The following is a 27,211-nucleotide window of genomic DNA, read 5'->3' as shown; positions in this document are numbered from 1 at the left end:
TAGTTTTAGCCCAAGCAGACAATGGAGAGTGCTATACAGTGTTGTATGCTGACTTCCAAATAGTATTTGTCTAAATTCAAGAAATGATATTAATTGAATCAAAGCATTGGGGGTAAATCTTGTAAATAGATAAAATAAATGGCCAATTGGTAGAAACCAAAGTGAGGCTATTTGAAGAATAACATTGAACTAGAGTGTTGAATGGGATGCCAGGGTTAGGGCCACTAATGTTTCTAAGTTAGGTTAATGATTTCCACAGTATCTAGAAACTACAAGAAATGGTACCTAAAAAGTAGCTGTCAAAATTTTGAGAGTAGACTAAACCAGGAACAACATTGAAATTGGGAATGTTATTCAGAAGTTTCAGAATAAATCAGCAATGAGATGTGTAAACTCAGAGTGCAAAGACAAATTACATTTACTTTGAATAGGTGTAACGTAGTCCACATAGAAAGGAAAACCGGATAAGGCATGCATTCTATTAAGATAGGTATGGATAAAATTGAATGTGATTTAGTCTGGCAACACTCCTAAATACTAAGGATGCCTAATCATTGCAAAGCAGGATTCAACAATGCTAACAGAGTCTTGGCCTGCGTAATCTGAAGAATAGAATAGTTTACATGTCATTTCAAAGTATATGAAGCTCTGGTAAACCTTGCCTTGGTACTACGTATTGTGTTCAGATCTGTTCACAGAGCTACTGGTGCTGGCAATAGTGCAGTCAAGGTCTCCAAGGCCTAGTTTGTGGTCCAAATAATAAGTTAAAACTAGTGGCAAGCTTTGGCCTTGAAGGGAGATGTTTGAGATTTGATGATTTAGATATTTGCAGGATAATGACAAAATGAGAAAGATAAATCTGAAAACCACTTTCAATTGTAAAACGTAGAATATGATACTTGTTTGATCTTGTCAAAAGCCAAGAGAGGAGTAATGTTTGGAAGTTATTTTCATCAAAGATTGGAAGCAAATGGAGTGAATTTGCAGATAGAGTTGTGGAGGTGAAACTCCCTGGCATTATTTAAGAAATAGCTGTGTTCTGCAATAGGAAGACTTTAGGATCTTTTCAAACATATGACCTGAATTGAGTTGAAATGTCATCCTCATCCATAACTATTTTGTGAAACACTATTCTTGGCTGAGAAAATCATCAAGCTGTTCCCAGATCTTAAAGAATACGTTTCTGTAGTTGGCTTTTGAATGTATTACAATTGAGCTATATCTCCCTTACAATTGTCTCCTAAAGGTGCTTGCTTTTATCAGGTTGTATTCGTATCTACTTTGTGTTCCAGTAATTGCCCGGCTGACAGCAACTAACTGCAAGTACAGAAATTTACCTTTAAATCTTAGTGTGAGACCAGACAGTGTTTCTTTTTATCAACCAAGCTACTGGTGAATAAAGTGGCGCCCAGTTTGTGTCACTAATTTAAATGCAGTGTATTGCCTGTTGTTACGCTAGCAGAGGCTTTGTTTTCCTTTGTGGTTCAATGGGAATTGCAGCTGTCAGGGTTGAGTGATTAAGTTGTTGGACTTGAAATACAATGGGGTTTCCCCTTCAGACTTCAAATGTAACCTTGGATGTAAGTCTTCCAAAGACAAATGTATGGTGGAGCAGGCTCAACAGCCTGAATGATCTACTCCTGTTTCTATGTTCCTAAAACTAAGATGTAGAGCAGGAGTATAATCAGTGCTAATTAAAGGATCTCATCTCAATAAAGGTATTGCATCAACTTCTCCCACATTCATTAATGTCTGCTGTTCATTGTTGCCCAACCATCTGTTTTGGAAGTTTATGTGTGGCATCGTTTGGTGAAGTCAGGATTGATTTTTGGCTGTGAAGCCAAAGTGTAGTAAAAGTATCCAAGCTCCATTCCAATAAATATATCTTGCGTGAAGTGTTGGAGAATATCTGGAGCTTTCAAAACTGAATTTCTACAATGAGCAACACCGTTAGGAGAGGAGAGGGACATTGGTGAAATGAAAAATTGACTTCAAAGTGCTCCTTGGTGGGTAACCCATCAACAAAGTGTAGTGCTTAGAGAGGAGATTTGATCTGTTACAATACTGAGGGAGGACAGGTGTTGATGCAACATTGCTTCAACAGCGGCAGTTGAATTGAAGCATGTAGCAAGCTAATGTGCAGATAGCTGCTTGGCTTTGTGACAATAATGAGATTGTGGCATTAAAGTTGTTTCCTCCAGAAACTATAAAATGGAACCCATGCAGATGGGTGTTAGGGTGTTCTTTTACAATGGTTGAGTTGATTTTTGGGATTCTGAGGGATAAGGTATTGGTTATTTGTCTTTTGCAACTGCTACAGAAATGTCACTAGGACTCATTTAGGACCAGGTTCTTGGCGAAATGAACAGTGATGTGCAGTAAACCTAAGGCTATTCTGTAGAATAGAAACAGTCTGTTCACATAAATCATCATCTCTATTCTTTGCACTGCATTTGTTTATGGTTTTCCCTGCATTTAGCTTTTGTGTTACTCATTAGGATGACAGTTAGTAAAATTCAGTCTCATGCTGAGGGAACAATGTGTGTTGCTAAATGTCAGATATTTTTCTTGTCAGTTTTGTCAATATATGTTGAAGAGTTGGAATTTTTGTCTTAAATGGCCTACAATACTTCGGTAAAAATTTGGGGTAGAATTTCTACAGGGTTACAGGATCTCCGATTGGAATTATGATTGGGAGTGCGTCAATAGCATGAATATCATAACTGAGGTATGCTTGACTTCAATAGAAGAGAGCTAGAAACCATATTATAAATTAATAAACAATTACTGGGTCTTTACACTTACAGTATTTAAAAGTTAGATATAGCAAGACTTCAACTGAACCTTTTCTCCTATTGCACCTACATGTAATGTGACATTGTCTGATATCACTGTACTCTAATGATTGACATAATAACCATTAACCTTAATAATGCATTTGTCTTTACTCATACATGTATTGCATTAATATATCAACAAGGGTTGGCTTTTTCTGCCATGACCTATCTGCGCACACTGATCGATTCATGTCTTAGACATGCTTAACGATGCTCATTAACTCAAATGGCTCCTTATAGCCCCAATGACAACTCATGCCAATTCACCCAGTACCCTTTGCCCTTACAGCTTCCAGGGCAGATAGTTGTGTCATGGTACTGTCATTGTTGTAGTAATCCTGAACTTCAGGCTAAATGTTCCATGATATGAATTTGAAACTCACCATGACAGTGAAATTGAATTTGGTAAATATTTGGAATAAAGGTCGCCATGTAACCTTACCAATTGTTGTAAAAATCCAGCTAGTTCACTAATGTCCTTTAGGGATGGAAATCTGCAATCCTTACTTGGTCTGGACTACAGCAATGTGGTTAACTCTTAACTGCCCTTCGGGCAATTAAAGATGGGCAATAAATGCTGGCCTAGCTAGCCACACCCATATCACATCAACAAAGCTTTTTTTATAAAAAAAAGCTAAATTACCCACTATCCAACAATGGGCAGACCTCAGGTGCCATGATGAGATGAAATAAAACAAAGCTGTAAACATGTATTACAGACTTCTCTAAATTTTGGAAAGGACACTTGCATCTTGGAAGCCCATTCAAAACTTTTAAATCCACTCAAAGTACTTAATCCCTTAATCAATATGATATTTGTAACACCACATCAAAGACAACTAAACCTTAGTAACATTTTTAAGCTGTGAATCATAAGTTCATTTAGAACCACCCACAGGAATAAAATTATATGTTGTGGAAAATGACCAAGTATTAATAATGACATAATAATGATGTTATAATGATAACACTTAGGGTAATGTCAAAAATGGCTGTTATAACTGTAAGACCAGATTTGCTTTTATTTCTCATAATGATAGCATTTTGTTTCAGTTTTTTAAAGGGCTGGATATTGAAGTAGCTTCACAGGTTGAGATTTTTTACCTCCGTGACACAGAGCACTTCTTAATTTTTAAAGGGAGGAGGATTTAGATGACTTTGCATTTTGACAGTCTAAAGACCATCTCCACCTTTCAAGAGCATTTACTGTTTTAAAAAAAAGTTGTAACTCTCACATCATGTAATGGTCCTTGCTATTACAAAAATGTGATCTGTTTGAACATTGCACTGAACTCATGTCCCCTCTTGTGTTTGCTACTGACCTTAAACCTTTGCCCCCTGACCTTTCAGACTCATAAATGGTTTATTTTCGTTTATTCTACTTAAATCCTTGATATTTTAATTTGATCTCAACATGGCCCTTGAAGTCTGCCCATGGATGGATAGTAGATAAGTTGGCTTTTCTTAAAACAATTCATGGTGTATTGGTGTTGCAGGCTAGGCCAGCATTTATTGCCCATCCCTAATTGCCCTAAGGGCAGTTAAGAGTCAAACACCCATATCAATTTCCCCTTAGCTACTGTTTGAGGAAGAACAGATGCAAAGTTTATTCATTAATTGAATTCCGATTCCACCAGCTGCTGTCATGGAATTTGAGCTCGTGCCCCAGATTCTAGACCTTTAGATTACTAGTTCAGTGGCATTACCACTACACCACTGTCTTGCCTAATTTAGCATGTATTTTCTCTCTTCATGCTTCTAACAACATGTAGAGCCTCACACTGTTTCTGCATTAATTTTATCTGCCATGTGTCCATTCATTCCACCAGGCAATCCATTATTGGAAGCCCATTATTATTATTTCATCCAATGTTAACTATACCTGCAGGTCTTGTCTCACCCGTGCATTCTCAAAGAGTTTAATGCTACAGTGGGTAATACCTTCATCATCTAGACCTTCAGGGCGGATAGCTGTGAGTAACCTAGGAGAAAAATCCTAATGTCATTTAAAAACTGCACTTCTAATTTTTAAACTGTTTCCTTTATTAGATTTATACTAACTGGAGACAGTTGGTTTTAGGCAGGCCAAAGGCCATTCACCTGAGCAGGAGTCCTAGAGACAGAAGGTCATGTGGTAAATCTCCAAGAATGTATCAGCTTGAGATGGCTACCCCTTGTTATAGCATTGTGTTTTACTAGTTCCTTTCCGGTGTCTCTTCCCTGGATTTTCCATTAATGCCACCTTAATATGGTTAGCTACCCTGCCATTACAAAAATGTGACTTGGAAATCTAGATATCCACGTGAAATCGCCAACTTCTTGCCAGAGCTTCGTATTGAGTTGCCTGCTCCTGCTCATGGGGACATCTATTACTGGAATAAATGTACTTGTGTAATTACATGTAGCTTTTCTGCAGCATATATAGGATGTCATAGGTGAAGAAGAACAATGTAGCCTAGTTTAAAGATAAAGCACAACAAAGCTTTCTGGAAAAACTGCCCCTTCATCATTATATCAGCTTCAATCAGTGTACTCCTTGAATCTTGCTTCTCCTAAGGAGTTAACAGTTATTAATTCTAGGCTTAAGTATTTTCCGATGGTTCATGGCCTATCACTGTTGAGCTATGTGGAATGCTTGGATGTGGGGTTCCTTTTGTGTTGTGCTGCGTCAGTTGATCTGGGCTGTCAGAGTCAGGAGGAGAATTATGAGATTTGTAGGAGTGGCATCATTAATTAGTGCAATTGAGTTAGGAAGGGCAAATCCCGTCGCTACAGGCCAATTCAAGGGCACCTCGACAGTCCAACTGAGAGTGGTGGTTGTTGCTGAGGGAGAAGGAAACTGGGAGGGCAGCTCCATTTTGATGTAACGAGCACAGAGAATGTTGGGGGAACTGAATAGGACTGGCAATATCTGTAAAGAGAAAAACAGAATTAACATTTTAAGTCAAGTATGAACAAAGAACAAAGAAAATTACAGCATAGGAACAGGCCCTTTGGCCCTCCAAGCCTGCGCCGATCCAGATCCTCCATCTAAACCTGTCACCTATTTTCCAAGGATCTGTATCCCTCTGCTCCCTGCCCATTCATGTATTAAATGACGCTATCGTGCCCGCCTCTACCACCTCCGCTGTCAACGCATTCCAGGTACCCACCACCCTCTGCGTAAAGAACTTTCCACGCATATCTCCCTTCAACTTCTCCCCTCTCACCTTGAAATCGTGACCCCCTAGTAATTGAGTCCCCCACTCTGGGGGGATAAAGCTTCTTGCTATCCACCCTGTCTATACCTCTCATGATTTTGTAGACCTCAATCAGGTCCACCCTCAACCTCCATCTTTCTAATGTAAATAATCTTCAACCTCTCTTCATAGCTAGCGCCCTCCATACCAGGCAACATCCTGGTGACCCTCCTCTGCACCCTCTCCAAAGCATCCACATCCTTTTGGTAATGTGGTGACCAGAACTGTACGCAGTATTCCAAATGTGGTCGAACCAAAGTCCTATACAACGGTAACATGACCGGCCAACTCTCTTGTACTCAATACCCCGTCTGATGAATGAAAGCGTGCCGTATGCCGCCTTGACCATCTATCAAACTGCATTGCCACCTTCAGGGTGGACCTGAACACCCAGATCTCTCTGTGCATCAATTTTCTCCAGGGCTTTTCCATTTACTGTATAGTTCGCTCTTGAATTGGATCTTCCAAAACGCATCACCTCGCATTTGCCTGGATTGAACTCCATCTGCCATGTCTCCGCCCAACTCTCCAATCTATCTGTATTCTGCTGCATTCTCCGACAGTCCCCTTCACTATCTGCTACTCCACCAATCTTAGTGTCATCTGCAAACTTACTAATCAGACCATCTATACCTTCCTCCAGATCATTTATGTATATCACAAACAACAGTGGTCCCAACACGGATCCCTGTGGAACACCACTGGTCACAGTTCTCCATTTTGAGAAACTCCCTTCCACTACAACTCTCTGTCTCTTGTTGCCCAGCCAGTTTTCTATCCGTCTAGCTAGTACACCCTGGACCCCATGCGACTTCACTTTCTCCATCAGCTTACCATGGGAAACCTTATCAAATGCCTTACTGAAGTCCATGTATATGACATTTACAGCCCTTCCCTCATCTTATCAACTTTGTCACTTCCTCAAAGAATTCTATCAAGTTGGTAAAACATGACCTTCCCTGCACAAAACCATGCTGCCTCTCACTAATAAGCCCATTTTCTTCCAAATGTAAATAGATCCTATCCCTCAGTATCTTCTCCAGCAGCTTCCCCACCACTGACATCAGGCTCACCGGTCTATAATTACCTGGATTATCCTTGCTACCCTCCTTAAACAAGGGGACAACATTAGCAATTCTCCAGTCCTCACCCGTGCTCAAGGATGCTGCAAAGTTATCTGTTAAGGCCCCAGCTATTTCCTCTCTCGCTTCCCTCAGTAACCTGGGATAGATCCCATCCGGACCTGGGGACTTGTCCACCCTAATGCCTTTTAGAATACCCAACACTCCCCACCTCCTCCTCCCACCCCCCCCCCCCTTTATGCTGACTTGACCTGGAGTAATCAAACATCTATCCCTAACCTCAACATCCATCATGTCCCTCTCCTCGGTGAATACCGATGCAAAGTACTCATTAAGAATTTCACTCACTTTCTCTGACTCCTCGCATAACTTCCCTCCTTTGTCCTTGAGTGGGCCAACCCTTTCTCTATTTACCCTCTTGCTCCTTATGTGTGAATAAAAGGCTTTGGGATTTTCCTTAACCCTGTTTGCTAAAGATATTTCATGACCCCTTTTAGCCCTCTTAATTCCTCGTTTCAGATTGGTCCTACTTCCCTGATATTCTTCCAAAGCTTTGTCTGTTTTCAGTTGCCTAGACCTTATGTATGCTTCCTTTTTCCTCTTTGCTAGTCTCACAATTTCACCTGTCATCCATGGTTCCCTAATGTAGCCCTTTCTATCCCTCATTTTCACAGGGACATGTCTGTCCTTCGCTCTAATCAACCTCTCTTTAAAAGCCTCCCACATATCAAATGTGGATTTACCCTCGAACAGCTGCTCCCAATCCACATTCCCCAGCTCCTGTCGAATCTTGCTGTAGTTGGCCTTCCCCCAGTTTAGCACTCTTCCTTTAGGACCACTCTCGTCTTTGTCGATGAGTATTCTAAAACTTACGGAAATTTGAGTCATATTTAGAAGTAGATTTTTTCTAGTAAAGTATAAACGATCCAGCAATATAATTGAAACCTGTTATGTTTTGAATCAAGATGTGGAATTCAATTTTTAGTTTTGTCACGTTTTTTTAAGAGTCTGGAACTTGTATAATTCTCACCTTCTGATGTGAAACTTGTGGGTGATTCTTTCCACAGAGGCCTATCAAGCCTGGGCCATTATGTACGTTCAAGGCTGAGATAGATAATCAGTAATGGAATCAAGGGTTATTGGAAAAGGCAGGAAAGTGAAGATAAAATGTATCAGATCAGCCAGGGTCTCCTTGATTGGTAGAACACACTTGATGGGCTGACTGACCTACTATTGCTGCTATGCCTTCTGGTCTTTTTAAAAAAAAAAGCTAACATAATTTTGCTTAATTCGGTTAAAACTGGTGGCTCTAGGGCTCAAGGCAATGAGTGTCATGTGTAACCCTCGCATCCCTTCCACCACAAAGGCCACTTGCTTCCACCTCTATCCATGCCTCAACCATCAGTTATGTCTTTGTCACCTGAAGATTGGATTTTCCCAATGTCTTCCTTGCTGGCCTCTCTTTAATCCAAGGCATTTCAAAATGGGGACTGGGGCCCAAGAGGAACTATCAGTTAAAATGTTGGGGTCACAAGCACCAGGGGAGTAATGGTTATGCTGGAGCTCTGACAACCATGCTCCTAATCCAACAGTACCCCACACTCTCATCCAAGCCCCACAGTGTACGCTCTCTCACATTCTTCCCACACCCATTCTCACAGATCCCTTGTACCCTGCCCTGCATTCTCGCTGAGGTGTTGTCATAACGTTCAACCCCCGAAATGGGGCTTCAGTGTGAACTACCTTAATCATTCGTTGTAGACTCCAGTGTGACCAAAGTTAAATTGCTGCCCCTGCTGTGCTGATCTACACTTCTATTTAAAATTCTCTATTCAAATCTCTCAATGGCCTCAGACCACACTATTCCTGCAGCCTCTTCCTGAATTGCATCCTTTCCCTTTGGTCTTTTAATGCTGTGCACCCTGTCCTTTCTTCACCACACTGTTGTTCAGAAAGGTTTGAAGCCCAACCGTCCTGCTCTCTGGAACTTCCTAAGCCTCCTCTGTACCTACTTATCTCCATCTTTGAAAAGCCCTGCAAAATTTGCAATTTTGTCACCTGCTAAGTTTCCTATAGTTTGATATTTGTTCATTTCATCTCTCTCTGTTTTTTTCTTTCTATTTCTGTTGGTTTTCCTTCTTAAATATAATACATTAATTGCAATTGCACTGTCTTGAGGTCTGGAGCTACCAGTTTTAACTGTATTAAACAAAAACAGTATTTATTTCGTATCTGCATTGCCGTAACAGGAAATGGTATGATCAAATATTTAAATATATACATATATTCAAATGAGGAGCAGGAGTAGACCATTCATTCCACTTGTGGTTGCTCCACCATTCAGTAAGACTCTGGCTGATCTGATTACTCCACATTCCCACCTACACAGAAACCTTTCAACCCCTTGCTTTTCAAGACTCTTATCTACCTCTGTCTAAATATACTCAAAGCATCTGCTTGCACTGCCTTTTGAAGATCACAGCTCCAAAGATTCATGACCCTATATGACAATTGTCTGTGACTTAAATGGCTGACCCTTTTGCTTTATAAAGTGACCCTGGCCCTAGATTCTCTCACAAGAAGAAATATCCTCTCCACAATTGCCCCCCTGCCATTCCCTCAGAATTTATATATTAAAATCAAGTCGCCCCTTAGTCTTCTAATCACCAGCAGATAGAAGCCGAGCCTATCCAAACTTTTCTCATCCATTGAGGTAGTGGTCTAGTAATGGCTTCCAATGTATTTACATCCTTTCTCAAATGAGGAGACACCAGAGGACACAGTCGTCTCACCAATGCACTCTGTAGCTGAAGCAAAATCACCTTGCTTCTAATCAATTTCTCTTGTAAGAAATGACAACATTCTGTTCACTTTCCTAGTTACTGCTTGTACTTGGTCCACACTATCTCAAGAATATAAACTGTTTCAATGCCTGGACTTTTACCACCATCACCACCACTACCACTTTCGCCCTATCTTGCAGGTTCCCAATTTCAACCTGGCTGGGTGTGATGATGTTAGTCTTTCAGGGGGAAAAATAAGTGAGCTGTTGAACACAAAAAGACGTGATAACAGGCACAAGTATTGAGTGACTTGATGGAAATTCTTTTTCTTCTGTATGGATGCTGGAAATCTGAAATAAAAACAAAGTGCTGGCAATACTCAGCAGGTGAAGCAATATCTCTGGAGAGAGGGACCAGTTTGAATGAAAGGTCACATATCTGAAGGTTTAACTCTGTCCATATTCTCTCTCTGTGGATGCTCCAGGCCTTTCGGTCGCTGCAGTTTTTTTCTGGTTTTAATTCTTTAATGAATTAATTCTGGATAACCAGAATTAGGCTGGTCTTGTGGTCACTGTCAAGGAGTAACAAAAGTAAAAATACAACTATGCCAAGGCCCCACATTCCTCAGTTCTGATAGGCTTCAAGAGTCACAAAGCTTCTTAAAACTATTTTTAAAAAGTGTTAAAACTGGATAAAAGCTAACAGGAGGGAAGTGTGTGTGCAGATGTTTAATGTTGGTTTTGTCTAAGATTTGCGTAGTTGTAGAATGACTGCTTTTCTAAGCTGGCAAAAGGCCTGTGTAGCTGGTATGGGAAGAGTAGGACTTGGTGCTGTGGAATTGTGAGATTGCTGGTGCCTGTGGTTTATTGATTGCATGTTCTTTCAGCTACAAAATAGAATTGTTTGTTCAGATCAACCAAGAAGCCTCGAAATCCATATTCAGTCTATAACGAGGTATCCAAAGTGGCTCACGTTAGCTATCCAACTCCGACAACTGACTCCGACACTTTAGGAATGGTTTAGAACCAACAGATGAGAACCCAGTTACTGCTGACTTTGACCCCAGCAGGAAGCTGCATATTTGTAACTATCAGATTAGCCTGTTGGGTGATGCTTCCCACACAGCATCAAGTGGTCTGATATTGTTGCTGTCCACATTTGTGCTTGAGTTGCAATTCAGATGTGATTTGGATGTTGGGGTGAATGAGTTGGCACAATGGCTCAGTGGTTCGCTCTGCTGCCTCACCACACCAGGTACCCAGGTTTGATTCCACCCTCCGGCGACTGTGTGGAGTTTTCACAATCTCCTCGTGTTCGCATGGGTTTCCTCTGGGTGCTCCAGTTTCCTCCCACGGTCCAAAGATGTGTAGGTTAGGTGGATTGGCCATGTTAAATTGACCATCGTGACTAGGGATGTGTAGGTTAGGTGGATTAGCTATGGGAAATGCAGGGTTACAAGGATAGAGTAGAGGGGTGGGTCTGTGTGGGATGCTGTTCAGAGAGTGATTGTGGACTCTGATGGGCTGAATGGCCTAACTCCACACTGTAGGGATTCTGAGTGCCTGGAACCATGATATCAACACTTTAAAATGAAGTGAGGGAAACTTTTTTTTAAAAAAAAATGTCTGTTTTGTTAGTTAAAAACAGAGGGAAATGCAAGGAAGCAGAGGTAAGCGAACAGCTCACTTGGTATGGCTTGTCCAGGGGTTGGATGAGTATGAAATCTTCTTCAATTCAGTAATTATAGGTTCTTAATGGAGTGCAAAAAAGTAATATATTGAAAATTCTAAGTGAAATTTTTACTTCTAGTGGGCCAATTATTCTGTGACCAAATTTCTTCTCGTGCATAAATATCGAATTTTCATGCAGACCATTTGAAGAGTCAATGTTTGATTCTGATGCTCTTTTGCTAAGTATTTTAAAAATCATCTTTCAGCCTAAACATAGCACCTTTTAGTTTCATTATGTTCTATTGAGGAGCTAACTCTCCTAAGTGTTTAGGATTTCATGCGGGCATGAATAGTTGAAAGCATTCTCTCCGTGCTGAGAGGCAGTTCCTTGTGGATTCTACACCTTCTCTCTACTGTGTCACCCCTCTCACCTTCTCATCTCTCTTATTCTCCCACTCGTCCCTCTGTGTTGTCTATCTTTATACATGTTTAAATTTAAAAGCAAAATATTGCAGATGCTGGAAATCTGAAACATAGGCAATGTTGGAGAGACTCGGCTGGTCTGGCAGCATCTGTGGAGAGAAACAGGATTAACGTTTCAAGTTTGGTCCGACTCTTAAGTCTTATTTTAACTTTTTAATTTTTTTCTGTCTTAACCCTTCTAAGCTCCAAATAAACATTTTGACATGTTCTTTTAGTTTCTTAGATTCTTGAAGTTTTGAAATCAAGAATTGTGTTACACTCTGGCTCTCTGATTCTGCCCAAGGTCCTCAAAACAGTGGAGCATCTTAGTCTAACCTTAACCTTATTAATCTTGTACCGATATGTCAATCTGGTCCAATTCAGTTTAGCAATTTTAAAGAAAACCTTAGGTGTCTTTAAGGCCAGATTGTCAGTTGGCAATTAATTCAAAAGGAATTTTTCGAAAATGACCCACCTCAGTCGCCTATCAACAATCTCTAATGGTCAGGGATCATACCTAATGTTCAGTGCTGCACAACACCCTCACACACTTTAGCATTCATACCCTCATCTCTCAGCTTGCACAAACTGGCAGCTGTCAGTCACAGACTATCCAAACAACACATTTACACACACTGTCCTTTCAGCTGAAGGGGAAGGTGGTCCCCAAGTGAGGGGGAATGCTGCTGACCACTTCTGCAAACACAATAGCTGAGCACAAGTTCAGCAGCAGGCTTGACACTTGAAGAGAACAGTATCCTCAGTACAAATCCCCCTGCTTGCATCCCGTTTCTCCTTCATCCATACTGCCTTCTGATTCACAGCCTGCAGCCAATGTTAACCAGGCTTTCTCAAAATTCAGTCACAAGCTGAAATTTTGGAGCTGCAAGCTCTGACTGAGTTACAACAGTTGTACAGATGTGCTGCGGCCCCAATGTTTCTCACGGAGGGTGGCCACCATTTTCACGCGTCAAAATGGGGTCACTGAAGGGAAAGTATTTGGGAAGCACCAGTGTAAGCATGTTGTTCTTGGCTCCCCTTGTTCCCCTGACCACAACGTTAGCCTGTATTTTACCCCATCAGGCACCAGAGTGCAAAATCTAGCCTGACATAGAGAAAACATCAAGGAGATAACAATAATGAAGGCATGTGGTCACTAGCTACCACCTCCTTTGCAGCCATCTGTTCAGGTAGTGTCACTGTGAGATTTGGAAGGTCACTCTGATGTAGGGTATTTGTAGAGGTAGGAGCAGGCTGCAGCCTGGCACAGGACAGGAGCTGTTCAGGTGAGAGAGAGTTTACAAATGGGGTTGGATTTTCAGGCACCATTGTTCCATTCCCTACTTCAATATCTCAGTTGATCTACTGGGGGAGGGTGGCAGTGTTTCATCTGAGGCCTGTATCCCATCCCAATAACTGGGTGAAGTGGTTGACAGGGAGGCAGGCAGGCTCCCTGCAGGATTTTATGTCCTGGTTAGAGAAGGTTTGCAGAGTGAAATGTTTGACATATTGGAAAATACCTCATTGTTTGGAAAGTGTTTTGAGAGCATTGAGGTAAGTCTTCAAAGGCACAATCTATTATTAGTGTCGTTAAGTTCCTTGTACAGAGTGAGATTCTGTTCATTTCTTCTAAATAGGACCTGCACAATTCAATCTCAGATAAAAGCAAAATACTGTGTACGCAAAAAATCTATAATATAAACGAAAAGTGCTGGAGAAACTCAGCAGGTAGCATGGATTTTCAGAAACGTCATACAGGAGTCAAGCACTACCTCTGTTTTTCCCTCTTCATAGATGCTGCCAGACCTGCTGAGTTTCTCCAGCACTTTCTGTTTATATTTTAATTCAGCATCAAGCTCAGTTAGCACTTCTTTGGAGATTTCTGGATGTTGTACAGTGAAATATAATGGACAATATCATGGAGCTTGGAGGATGCTGACAGCATCTTGGCTCAAAGATTGGCTTGGAGCTTGGGGCCCACTCTTTTTGTCATGAATGTGGTGGCTATCTCCATCAGCACACATGCACCTTACTGTGCCTCGGCTTCCAGTGCGTTGCAAGCCAAAGTTGCCCACAATCTAGCTCTTGCGGTGGAATCTCAGACTGAAATCTCTCAGCGTCAGCTTGCTGCAATCAGTGATGCCAACCATCTGTCTCAAGCTGCCGCTGCCATCATGGTTGCAGATGCCAGTTTTCAACAGGGGTTGCTGTATATCAACATCATGTAGCAATCTGCCCTTCCAACTAATTACTAGGATTGGTAACAGTACAGTACTACTCTAAGGGAGTATTGGTAGCTCAATGGACTACCATGCACTTACAGAAAAATAGCCTTTGTACTCACATCCCTGCCTCTTTTGCAGTATCTTTGCTGTAGCCCATGTCATTTGTTATGCAATCTGAAACTGGGCATTCTAGGCCCAGAGCTGCTTAAGGGTATCTTGCAATATCTCCCCACCATCTCTCTCCCCATCTGCAGTCTTCCCCATCGAAATCATTCTGCTGCAATTAAGCTTTTCCCGGCCACTTTTCCCAAGCTACTTGGCTGGCACAGCATAGGAGAACTAGGATGAGAGAAGACAAACAAGCTAGGCACTAGAAACATAGAACATAGAAAATAGGAGCAGGAGTAGGCCATTCGGCCCTTTTGAACTTGCTCTGCCATTCAACATGATCATGGCTGATCATCCAACTCAGAATCCTGATTCCCACTTTCTCTCCACACCTTTTGGTCCATAAAAACTATATCTAACTGCTTCTTGAAAACATTAAATGTTTTGGCCATGACCCCTTCCAAAGCCGAGAATTCCACAGGCCCACCATTCACTGGGTGAAGAAATTTCTTCTCATCTCAGTGCTAAATAGCCCATCCTTAGACTGTAATCCCTAGTTCTGGCCTCCCTGGTCATCGAGAATATCCTTTCTCTATTTATTCTGTCTAGAGAAGTATATAAGTGTGGTTACTTTAGTCTTGTAGGGAATATGTAATGATTTCAGAATGTTTACTTTGTTTTGGCTTTTATTGTAACTCCAGCAAAGGGAAAAAGTGGGTGTGGGAAATTGGCATAATAATTGCTCTCATCTTACTCCTAGTTCTTCATGTCCCTCCCTTATGGAAAGGGGCTGTCCAGGTTTCCTCTTCCTGTTTTTTTTTCCTATTCTACCTAGTCCTCTTGTTCCCCTTGTGTTCCTCCCTCTTCTGGCAACTTGTGTAGTTCTGCATGACCTTTCTACTTATTATCCCAAAGATGTCTTGACACTGCTGTGCTGGCTGCAGCTGGTTTATGCAGAAACCTTAAAATCAGGAAGACTTCCTTCATTGCTTTTCACATTTCTCCCTATGCATATATGCAGCCCAAGCCAAATTATGAACCAGAACTTCGTAGAATTTCAGTAACAGCCAGAAGAAATCAGCCAGCAAGTATGCTGTTGGTAGTTGATCATTCCTAACATCGGAGAGGGTGGGGGCTCTTCCTGATGTTTAATGCATGCTCGGCTGCGGCTTTGAGCACTGAATTGACATCGTGCTGTGACCACACCTGCACATGTTCAGTGAGCTTTACAATGTGTCACAATCCGTTGTCTGACACATTTCATGGCAGAAATGTGTGCAGGTTGATCACTGTAGGCCACATGTCATTTATAATGGGCATGATCAAGCCCAATTTCACACCCGTATCTGATCTGGATTTCTTTAAAGTTTGTTTTGGGCACCACCACAAGTGTTGCCACATGTTGTACCTCCAGTATCTATGTCTTTATATTGGCAACTAATTCTGTGATCAAGCCCAGCCTCACCAATACACAACAGTGTAAACCATTTCAAAAAGCATTGTTCCTGCCGTATACTTGCTATGATTGAACAATGCCTTGAGCAGGAATGCAAATCAGCTGCTGTCATTTTGGTTTCCCTATATATGTTGAGCCCAACATTGTTCACTTTCATTACAAGCTATATTAAAAGACAAGTCTCTACTGCGTAGGGAGGAGGGTAACTTCTTCAGGGAGACTCTACTGCACTGTTTTTAACGTACTTGTTCTCAGGATGTGGTTGTGGTGATAAGGCTGCACTTTATTGTTGGCCTCCAGTTACTCTGAGAAGGTGATACACTTGGTTTTGCAACTGAGTAGTTTGTTAGGCGATTGAGAGTCATGCATGAGGCAGATTGAGTAACAGCGATTGCTTTTAAGACAATCTAGCAGGTTTCATTGTGATTTTTGCTTTCTCTGGTGCCAATGTTCAAAAGGACTAAATTTATTGAAGTCGCTTCCACAACTTGTTATGCTACAACTTGATGTTGTGACCTCTGGTTGTAGGTCCATTATTACAACCACTGCACTCTATTATCATTAACATACTGTGATAAAGTGAACAACAGTTGAACCGAATCTCTTATTTTTCCTGCAGTAAGCGCTTGGTGGTAGTATTACAGAATGATGCAAACCTCCATCCCAGACGTGCATACACAAGTGAAGATGAGGCCTGGAAGTCCTACCTTGAAAACCCCTTGACGGCTGCCACAAAAGCAATGATGAGCATTAATGGAGATGAAGATAGTGCTGCTGCCTTAGGATTGCTATATGATTACTACAAGGTCTGTCTGTTAATAAGTCCTAGTTACTCATTCCTATTCAGTCTTCTGTTCCAGACCCCTCTCCCCTCTTTACTGTTATATTCAGACATGGATTTTGTTCTGTTGTTATAGGTCCCTCGGGACAAGAGACACATGCAAATTGGTAAAGCAGGTGATGCACCGGATGACCAAGAGAAAAGGTATATTTATTTGCAATCTTTTTGGGATGGTGACCATGTGAGTATGTGGACTGGGCTAATGGTAGGGAAGGATGAATTGGTGGCAATTTGAATTCCTGATCCAGGTTTTAGTGGTGCCTAGTACTAGTTGGAAAGACTGAAGTGAACATGTTGCTTCTACTGAGCATATTGCTATCCTCTGCTATCCGAAAGGTGTCGTGCAGCTGCGCAAGAAATGTTTCTCATAATTTGCAGATGGTACAGCCTATTCAAATCCAGGAATATGCCCCAGGTGTATCATATGACCTAGCTTAGCATGAGTCAATTGCAGATCAGAACAACATCGTGATATCAACAGGGAGAGTGGGAAATGCAGGCCAGTGTCCCTCGCCTGCAGCAACTCAAATGAAATGTAGTCAAGCTTTTACCAATGCGTTAATATTTTTGTGGTTTCCTTGATATCAACATTGGACATTGTATTATCTTTTATGGTGAATAAGACTTTTCTTTCTCATAGAGGACTGAGAACAATGAACAGGGTGGGTTGTGTACTCTGGCTTTCACAGTGAGCCATCATTCCACACTCAATAGTGGAAGTTTCATCCCTTCACAGAAGATGAGGTTCTCTCCAAAGGGCACTAGCACAACCTGGTATTTGACTAGACCCCTCCATAACTGTTTGCTCTATTTGTCTTTCATGTGAAGGGGAATCTCCCCTCCTAAAACTACCAACTGATTGGTGAACTGTGCAAATCTGCTACCACCAAAGTTAACTTAATTACAAGAGCAGGTCAGAGACTAAGAATACTGCAGCACCTAACTCACCTCCTGACTCCCCAGATCCTCTCCACCATCTACAAGGGCAAGTCAGCAGTGTGGTGGAATATTCGCCACTTGCCTGGACGGGTGCAGCTCCAACAATACTCAAGAAGCTTGTCACTATCCAGATTGGCTGGACAGTTGGTTTGCAAAGCAGCGTGATAGCGACAGCGTGGGTTCAATTCCCATACTGGCTGAGGTTACCATAAAGGGCTGTCCTTCTCAACATCTCCTTTCGCTTGAGGTGTGGTGGTCCTCAGGTTAAATTAACGTCGGTCGTGTCCCTTGCTCTCGCTCTCTCTCGCTCTCTCTCTCATGAATGAGCAGCCCTATGGTCTGGTAAGGCTATGGCGATTTGACTTGACTGCAGTTTCCTCTTCCCTTCCAACTGGATTCAGCTTGCTAAATAGGCTTGTAATCAAAGCCAATATTTCGTTGGTCTTTATAACATAACTACAGGACTAGGCCATTCAGCCCATTGAACTTGCTCCACCATTCAGTATGATCATGGCTGATTGAACACTTCAGTGTCTTTTACTCACTCCATTTCCATAACCCTGTGTGTCACTGGTAATCAAGCAACTGTCAATGTCTCTAGGCCCGAAACATCAGCCTTCCTGCTCCTCTGATGCTGCTTGGCCTGCTGTGTTCATCCAGCTCTACACCTTGTTATCACATATACAAAGACTAAGCTTCCACAGCCCACTTGGGGGAAGAATTCCAAAGGTTCACGATATCTGAGTTTTAAAATAAAACCCACCTCATTTTAGACCTGAGTGCCCTCTCCCATTTTAATTGTGCCCCCTGGATCTAGACTTCCCAACTAGGGGAAACCTCTCATCTGCATCTACCCTGTCTATCTCTTTTAAGTATTTTTTAAGGTTCAATGAGGTCACACCTTTTTCTTTGAAACTCTTGAGAATTCAAGCCCACTTTGCCCAATCTCTCTTCAGAGAACCTTGCTGCCATCTTGGGAACAAGACTGGTGAACTTTCGTTGCACTCCGTCTATGGCAATATCTCTCCTGAGATGAGGAAACCAAAACTGCACATAATACTTTGGGTGTGGTCTAACCAAGCTTCTATACAATTGAAGCAAGACCTTACTACTTCTGTCCTCAAATCCTCTTGCAATAAAGGCAACCTTCCTTTAGTCTTTCTGATAGTGTGCTGCACCTGCATGTTAGCCTTTAGTGACTCGTTGACAAGGCCACCTAGGCCACTTTGTACAACTATATTTTCTAACCTCTCTCCATTTAAGAAATGCTCTATTCCTTCTACCAAAGTGGAAAACCTCAGTTTTTTTATTCTGACACAAGGGTGTTAAATTTGACTACGGGGAATTATAAAAGCATAAGGCACAATTGGCTGAATTGGATTAGGAAAACATGTAACGAGGCATGACTGTACGTGGGCAATGGATAGTTTTAAAGATCTATTGCATGACTTGCAGAAGTTATACATTCCTTCATGGTGCAAAAGCTCAAAAAAGCTCCGTGAACTGAAGTCAGGATTGTCTCAGGTACATTGAGTCACAGGTTGAGTTTTATGTCTTTTGTGAGTCGCAGGTGACTTAGTTGAAATGTAAGATCCTGAGAGGACTTGATCAGGTAGATGTGGAAAGAATGTCTCGGTGTGTGGGTAAATCTATAAATAGGGATCATATTTTTTAAAGTAAGGAAGTCGCCCATTTAAGATAAAGATGACGGCTGAGAGTTTTTGGAATTCCCTTCCTCAAAAGGCAGTGGATGTTGAATTTTAAGTATTTTTTAAGGAAGAGATAGATTGTTGATTACCTTCTTCGTATGTATACCTAATGCATCTACTCATTGAATGTCAGAAGAGCAGCTAATGTATTTGAATCATTCCATTTCCACAGTTAAAGACACCCATGTATGAAGTAAACTGAAAACAGAGAATGCAGGCAATATTCAGTAGGTCCATGAACTGTGTGAAACAGAAGAGTATGTTAACATTTTAACAAGTGACAGGTTATCATTGGGGATAGATTGTTTCGTTCCAACACTGCCTACAAAATTACCACTTTGTTATTCAAATTACATGAATATCCTGCTTACTGTGGTAATATGTTAATGTCTTAAAGGATATTAGTGCTTTCAGTCAAACGAAGGATCAGCATTAATGCAAGGTAATGCATTTAATAGACCCATTCACACTTATTTTATCTTTATCGCCGGAGAAGTTTTATCGTCAAGATGTGAATAAAACTAAGACTGAGATAAGCAATTTGCTTTGTAATACATTCTTTCATTTAATGTAGTGTTTAAAATTGGAAGTTAGTGATTGGTTCCCAAGAAATCATCTGCTATATCTAATAAATGTTATAGGGCTAAAAGCTAATAGGGTCCACTAAAATAAAAGCAATTCATGCTGTAAAAGGGTCCTGACCTGAAATGTCAGCTTTCCTGCTCCTCTGATGTTGCCTGGCCTGCTGTGTTCCTCCAGTTCCACACTGTTATCTCTGACTCCAGCATTGGCAGTTCTTACTCTCTGTGACATGCTGTAGAAACTCGGCAAGTCTGGCAGCATCTGGAGAGACTGACAGAATTAATGTTTCATGGCAGATGTAGAGTTTGGAAATGGAGGATTTCTGATTAAAATTACCTATCATATATTTTCTTCATTCTTTCATGGAACATGCGCATTGGTGTCTAGGCCAGCATTTATTGCCCCATCTCTAATTTCCCCTGAATCAGTAGCTGTTACAGAGTGCAGTTCAGAGTCAACCATATTGCTGTGTGTCTGGAGTCACTAGTAAACCAGACCTGATTAAGGATGGTGGATTTCCTTCCCTACAGGGTATTAGTGAACCAGATAGGATTCTACAATAATTGATTATAGTTTTGTGGTCACCATTACTGAGATTAGTTTTTGATACCACGTTTCTTAACTGAATTGAGTAATTCCACCATTGGCAGTTTTGGGATTTGAAACAGTATCTGCAGAGCAATAACCTGGGCTGCTGGGTTACTGGTCCAGTGGCATTCCCAATCACCAATATCCAATTGGAATTCCTTCCAAAGTAAATTCCGAATAAGTATAGTACAATTTTAGTTTTCTAATTACTTCCACTCATACAGTGGTCTCATTGCATGCAATATTGGCCTCAATTGGTGAGCATATCTGGGTAATAGTGTTGCCTGGTTAAAGTGCCTCAAAATGGGAACCAAAGTTTTCTTCTGGATTTGGAAGTGCCCAACTGCGGAATATTACTGGAAATAGTTGGATATATGAACTGACCCTTTGAAGTGCATCACACCCAGACCCACCCAATCCCTGTAACCCTGCATTTCCCATGACCAATCCATGTAACCCACACATCTCTATCTCTATCTCTAATCATTTAAAAAGCCTATGAACCCAGATCTCATGCACAGACCTATAGAACTGTGACAGATTTTTGATCACTTGGGAGAATTGAGGGATAAGAGGAAAAGGCAGGAAATTGGAGTTGATGCTGAAGGTTTGTTCCATCTTGAATGGAAGAGCAGGCTTGAGGGCCCATATATCATATTTCTTTTGTTTAACTTGGACAAAGTCATACCTATTACTTGAGCAATCCTAGCATTTGACTACAAATGCACATAAAGGGTCTTAATGAGGACACAGGGAATTAGAATAATTCAGCATTTGTTTTTGACTGGTGCAGACTCGATGGGCCAAAGAACCTTTCTTGGTGCTGTAGACCTCTATGATTGTAATGGAAAAATGGGATTTCTAGTTTCAGATTGAGTCTCTGGTATCTATTTTAGCAATGTAATTTTCCTGGAGTCAAACTGGTGACAAACAATAATTCCTGGAATATTCCATGTCACCGAATATCATTGTTTTCTGACAACAGACTGGCTGGAGAACAACGTTACTGACTTGTATGGACCTCACTGATACCAAGGGGAATGAAAATGTTCAGAAGTATCAAATGAGACTTTGGAGTTACTGTGCATGTGTAGTCCTACAGATGTGCAGCTGCTTTATCCTTGCAAGAGACTAGGGTGGCCAGATTTTCAAAAGTCTAAACCAGGTCGTGTTAAAAAGCTGTTCCTGATCATTGACATGTTGACATGTTGACTGGCCAGTAGTAGGAATCTGATGGAGGAGCAGTTGAAGGTGCAGTCATATGACGACACCGCTTGGAGCATTCGGTTTCAGTGGGGCAGCATTTTGGGAACAGTGATCATAATTCTGTAAATTTTAAGATAGTTATCAATAAGGAAAAGATTGGTCCTTGGGTGAAAGTGCTAAATTGGGGGAATATGGGAAAATAAGAGTACTTGGTAGGAACTGGAGAAATTAGATTGGGGGTGGCTGTTTGAAGGTAAATTCACATCTGACGTGTGGGAGTCTTTTAAAGGCCAGTTGATCAACGTTCAGGACCATCATGTTCCTGTGAGGATGAAAGACAGTGAAGGCAAAATTCAGGAACCTTGGGTGACAGGAGACATTGGAAGTTAAAACAGACAGGAAAAAGCATGAGTGAGATTTAGGAAACTGAAATCAGATGAGGTTCTTGAGGAATATAAAAGAAGCAAGAAAGAACTCAAGGAATTAGGAGATGTGAAAGTCCTTGGCAAGTTGGATTAAGGAGTGAGGTCCTTAATGATTACTTTGCATCAATATTCACCAAGTAGAAGGACACAGATGATGGTAAGATTAGGGAGGGCTATATTGATATTTAGGAGGGGGTGGTCATGCATGCCTTGAAAGGCGCTAAGGTATATAAGTCCCCAAGGCTGATGGGATCTAATCCAGGGTACTGAGGGAGGCAAGGAAGGAGATTGCTGGTGCCTTGACAGAGAACTTTGTATCCTGTTTAGCCAGAAGACTGGAGAATAGTCAATGTTGTTCCTTTGTTCAAGAAGGGGCATAGGGACATTCCAGGAAATTGTAGGCCAGTGATCCTTACATCAATATATAAGTTGGTAAGACTTTACTTAGGCCACATTTGGAGTATTGTGTGCAGCATGTTCTGTGTTCTGTCCAGCCAGAGTTGGCAATCCTGGCCATAGATTGCTTCAAAGGTGGAACCATCAGTATCAAAATGATAGTAATGACCCCTCAGAGACATCAAGAGGGCAATGGGACATATACGTTAAATGTATGACACAGCAAAGTGATACTTCCCACTTATTTTGGTGTGGTAATATTGTACACCATCTTCAACACTGCTAATATGCAGTGGCAGCAGTGTGTACTATTTACACAATGCACTGCAGCATCATACCAAGGCTCCTTTCACAGCATCTTCCAAGCCCATGACTTTTCTGAACTATAAGTTCAATGGTACCTGATGCATAAGAGCACCACTATTGCAAGTTACACGCCATCCTGACTTAGACGTTCATTGGCATCTTTTCATTTTTCCTGGGTCAAAATCATGAAACTCCCTCCCCAACAGCACACTCTACCTATACCAGCGTCTGCAGTGCCACAAGAAAGCACCACTTTTTCGAGGGCAATTTGGGATGTAGAGTAAATGATGATCTTGCAAGAAACATCCATATCATATTATCAAATAACAACAACTAATTACATTTGCCTGAAATTTGTTATAAAGTGAATAATGACACTCAGCAAATGAAGTGATATTAGTTTGGGTGGCAAGCAGTTTGGTCAAAAAAGTAGCTTAAAGAAGTGCCTTACAGAAGGGGAAGCAAGACTGAAAGGTGGAGAAATACAGGGAGGGGACTGGCCTAGTGGGAGAGACAAGCAGTGGTGTTGTCAATGCGCAAAAGAAAACTCAGTCTGTGCCTTTGGATACTGTTACTGAGAGGCAACAGGAGGTAGTTGAAAAATAAGAGTGAGCTAATGCTTTGTAGGCGTAATGATATTATCACTGGACTGTCAATCCAGAGACTCAGCTGATGTTCTTGGGACTGGGTTCAAATCCTGCCACAGCAGATGGTGAAATTTGAATTCAAGAAGACTGTGGAATTAACAATCTAATAATAACCGTGAATTCATTGTCAGGAAAAACCCATCTGGTTTGCTAATGTCCTTTAGGGAAGAAAACTGCCATCCTTAACCTGGTCTAGCCTACAAGTGACTCCAGACACACAGTAATGTGGTTGCCACTTGACTGCCCTCTGGGCAACTGGGGATGTGCAATAAATGCTGACCTAACCAGTGGGGCCTTCGCTCCCATGAATGAATTTTAAAAAATTCCGTGTGGGTCTACGTATGGCACATGGACTGCAGCTGTTCAAGAAGGCAACTTGCCAATACCTACTCAAGGGCAACTCGGGATGGAGAATAAATGCTGGCCAGCCAGTGATGCCCATGTCCCATGAGAAAATAGAAAAAACTTCCTTGAGGGAGACCAGTGTGAGTGTGAGAAGGGAAGCCATGCAAATAATTCTCTGGCTATAATGAGTTAGATACGAATTGAAACTTGAGAGCAGACTCATTAAGTTGGACAACAGTAAGAAGCATTGGAGGAAGATGGTGAAGTCAGCTGTGTCAAAGGCTGAAGAAAGTTAAGAAGGATAAGGAGAGAAAGTTTTTATATTTATCAGAGCCAAGTAGGATGTCAATGATAACTTTATTCAGAGCTGTTCACTTCTGTGGCAAGGGTGCAACGTGATTGGAGGGGTTCCAAGAAATCTGGGGATAGATTTGGAAGGAAATTCACTTCCATCCCAGTCTAGAATTTTATGTATTAAATAGCAACAGATGCCTGGGAATCAGATTGCCGATTCTGAATAGAAATCCAGTCCTAAAACTTACTCTTGGAGGGATCAGAGGGGATTAACAAGATGGTTTGTACCAGAGAACAGGATACAATTAATTGTATCTGAAAAAAAAACAGTGCTTTTGAAAAAAACAAGTATCAATGTTCTTTTCACTGTCTTTCCCATTGTTGTTAATGGGTTGGTGGGTTTTGGAAGCGAGGGCAGACTGTTTGAGAAGAGAGACTGGGTGAATATTGTAGTCAAGCCCCAGTCCAGCCTCATCCTTGCATGCAATTCCCACTGGAGTCATTAGCTGGGCATCAGACATGAGCACTCCTGTGGGCTCTTGTTATTGTTTACTTCTGATATCCATAGGCTCCAAGAGTCACTACTCCCAAATAATTTGACACACACCAAGGACTGAACTTGGAACCTTTCCAGTGTGTGACTCAGCTACTCAATGGGTACACTTAAAACATTGGCCAGGGATTGGAGAGTAAGTTGACAAGTTTAGAGAAAGCAATAATGGAAAGCCTGTTCATGTCCATAAATTCTAAATGAAATGAAACACTTAATTGAGAATGTAAACTTATTCTGTCACTGCCACCCCCTATGAACTGAGTATAGGTTATTTTGTTTGGATCTGTTTCAATGTTTGTCTTCTGATGGCACTTGTTTCCCCCATGTCTTGATTTATCAGAAATTGCCTTGCGTCATCTGATGGTCAGAATGATCTAGAAGTACACGACAATCGAGTGCAAGTTCTTAAGTCCCTCCCAGTGAACCTGTCCTTACATCCGGAGCATTTGGACGCATCAAAGCGGGAGTCTTATGCTGCAAATCCAGCTGAGAACACGCCTGTGTCAGTGGCAGGGGTAGCAGTGGTCAGCATCAAAACGGAGGGTTACCCTACCAGCTACTCAGGGGCAATGACTCCCACTGTGCACTATAGCAGAGCCGAGAATGATGAACAGAGAGGGGTGATCTTTGAACAGAACCTTGGCAGCAACCAGTATGAAGTGTTCACTGTTACACACACCAACTACCTCAAAGACGACCAGCGCAGCACTCCTGACAGCAGCTACAGTGAAACGTTTAAGGATGGAACAGCAGAAGTAAGTTGTGGTTTGGAAAGATACAGATGTATGTAATATTTGCAAAATGTGCTTCACTCCGACAGGATTTTGTATACACGGATGCATTGGGGCTTACTCCCGCCAGCATGTGGCTGTGGTGATTGAAAATTTCAAAAGTTAGATATCCTTAGAAATGAAAACCTGGTAAAAATGGATAAATGGAATTGAGGTTTAAAAAAGCCATGCTATGATTGAATGGTGGAACAGGCTGTAGAGGCTGAATAGCCATTGACCCCATTGTTCATTAATTCATTATCTATCAGTGTCCGGGATTAATGATATGTATGTCACGTTAGGACAACATTGGCTTTCAGTGACTGAACTAATAATATATGGTGTGTTAATGTTCACCTCTCCTATCCCCCTTTTCCATACCGCAATTCTTCAATTGATCAATTATAAGTGGGTTCTTTGTGACTGCCTTTTAAGCCTTGCACCTTAGTTAATATTAAATCAGTGTTGATTTGGTTTTAATTCTATACTCTTGTACTTCTTGGCTTAGAAAATTGTGATGTTAAACTGTGATGTTTGGTGTTGGCTTAAATCTTGTCCTTCCTACTCCAAGTGAAGTGTCTTCCTGCCTTATCTGGACTATTGCAAAACCTGTCTGAGGAAATGTGCAGCTCGGAAAATAAATGTTAAATGCTAAAAGAAAAATCTTGCCGCACCTAAGTGGACATGTAAACAGTTACTTGTGTACACTCAGTGACTTTGATTATTTTTAAGCTGCAGGGTTCCAAATGCCGAGCAGCAGCCAAAGCCATTCAGCTGAGCATAAGACCAGTAAACTGCACAGACTAGGGTCTACTCTTCAGGCCTGCCATTTGCAGACACCACACTCTCCATGGAGGCAGGTTCGCTCCAGCCTGGGGTGGGAGATGCAGCCAAACCGTACACTCTGGAACCCACCAAAGGGACTGCGCAAAGGGAAGGCCACCCCCTCCACCGTCCCCACACCTGAATGATCCTCTATTCCAAGGGCCTTTCCATGCTCAGAATTTTCTCAGAACTCCTCCAATGTGCCCTTGCCATCCCTTAGCCTTCCTCATTTCAAAGTGGGGCAGTTGAGGCTCTGGAGTTGCCTACCCCTCATTGAAGTAGGCTAGAGGGTAGCTACCTGGATGCGCGCAATTTATTGGTTGCATTTGGTAAAATAGCTGCTGGTAAATACGGGCTTGGGACTCTTGTTTTGTCCTGACGTCGAGGCCTTGGAGCCTGTGATAAATCACTGCCCGTTGTGTTTGTGAATTCAGGACTGTGTCTGAAATATTTTTAGGGATGATATAGATCAATGGAGGTATTTGCAATCATCATCTGGTCAGAGTAGACAGGGGGAAACTGTTCATCTTGGTCAAAGGATCAAGAGCTGGAGGACACAGAGGACTGGCAAAAAAGAACCAATGGTGACGTAAGGGAAGAAAATCGTGTTCAGTCTCAAGTGCATTGTCTTGAGCATATGGTGGCAGCATGGTCAATTTGGGCTTTCGAAAGGAAAATGGGTCTTTATCCGAAAAGGAAAAAAATTGCATGGGAATGAGACCGGTCACATTGCTCTTTCGGAGGTTTAACGCAGACATGATAGGCCAATTGGTCTCCTTCTGTCTGTAAACTTTCCATGATCATTTATCCTTTTTTGCTAAAGGATGTCAGACTTTTAAGCAGTACTAAATTGTGAATAAAATTCTGTCGCAGTCAACTGTAGCAAGCCCAATGAACATTTTGAAGTTGTATCTGATGTGAAG

General features: G+C 41.6%; 1 protein-coding gene across 1 annotated transcript in view; it reads left to right on the top strand.

The window, feature by feature from the left end:
- LOC109936690 (grainyhead-like protein 2 homolog) overlaps positions 1-27,211 on the top strand; it is a 120,533-nt gene that overhangs the window by 6,607 nt on the left and 86,715 nt on the right. Inside the window, exons 2-4 of the mRNA XM_048596324.1 lie at positions 16,482-16,668; positions 16,780-16,847; positions 25,034-25,448. Coding sequence (XP_048452281.1) covers positions 16,482-16,668; positions 16,780-16,847; positions 25,034-25,448 — 670 coding nt within the window. The remainder of the gene's footprint in view (positions 1-16,481; positions 16,669-16,779; positions 16,848-25,033; positions 25,449-27,211) is intronic.

This window comes from Rhincodon typus, chromosome 4, assembly GCF_021869965.1.
Source record: "Rhincodon typus isolate 14 chromosome 4, sRhiTyp1.1, whole genome shotgun sequence".
NCBI lineage: Eukaryota > Metazoa > Chordata > Chondrichthyes > Orectolobiformes > Rhincodontidae > Rhincodon > Rhincodon typus.
This window is presented reverse-complemented; position numbering and strand designations above follow the sequence as displayed.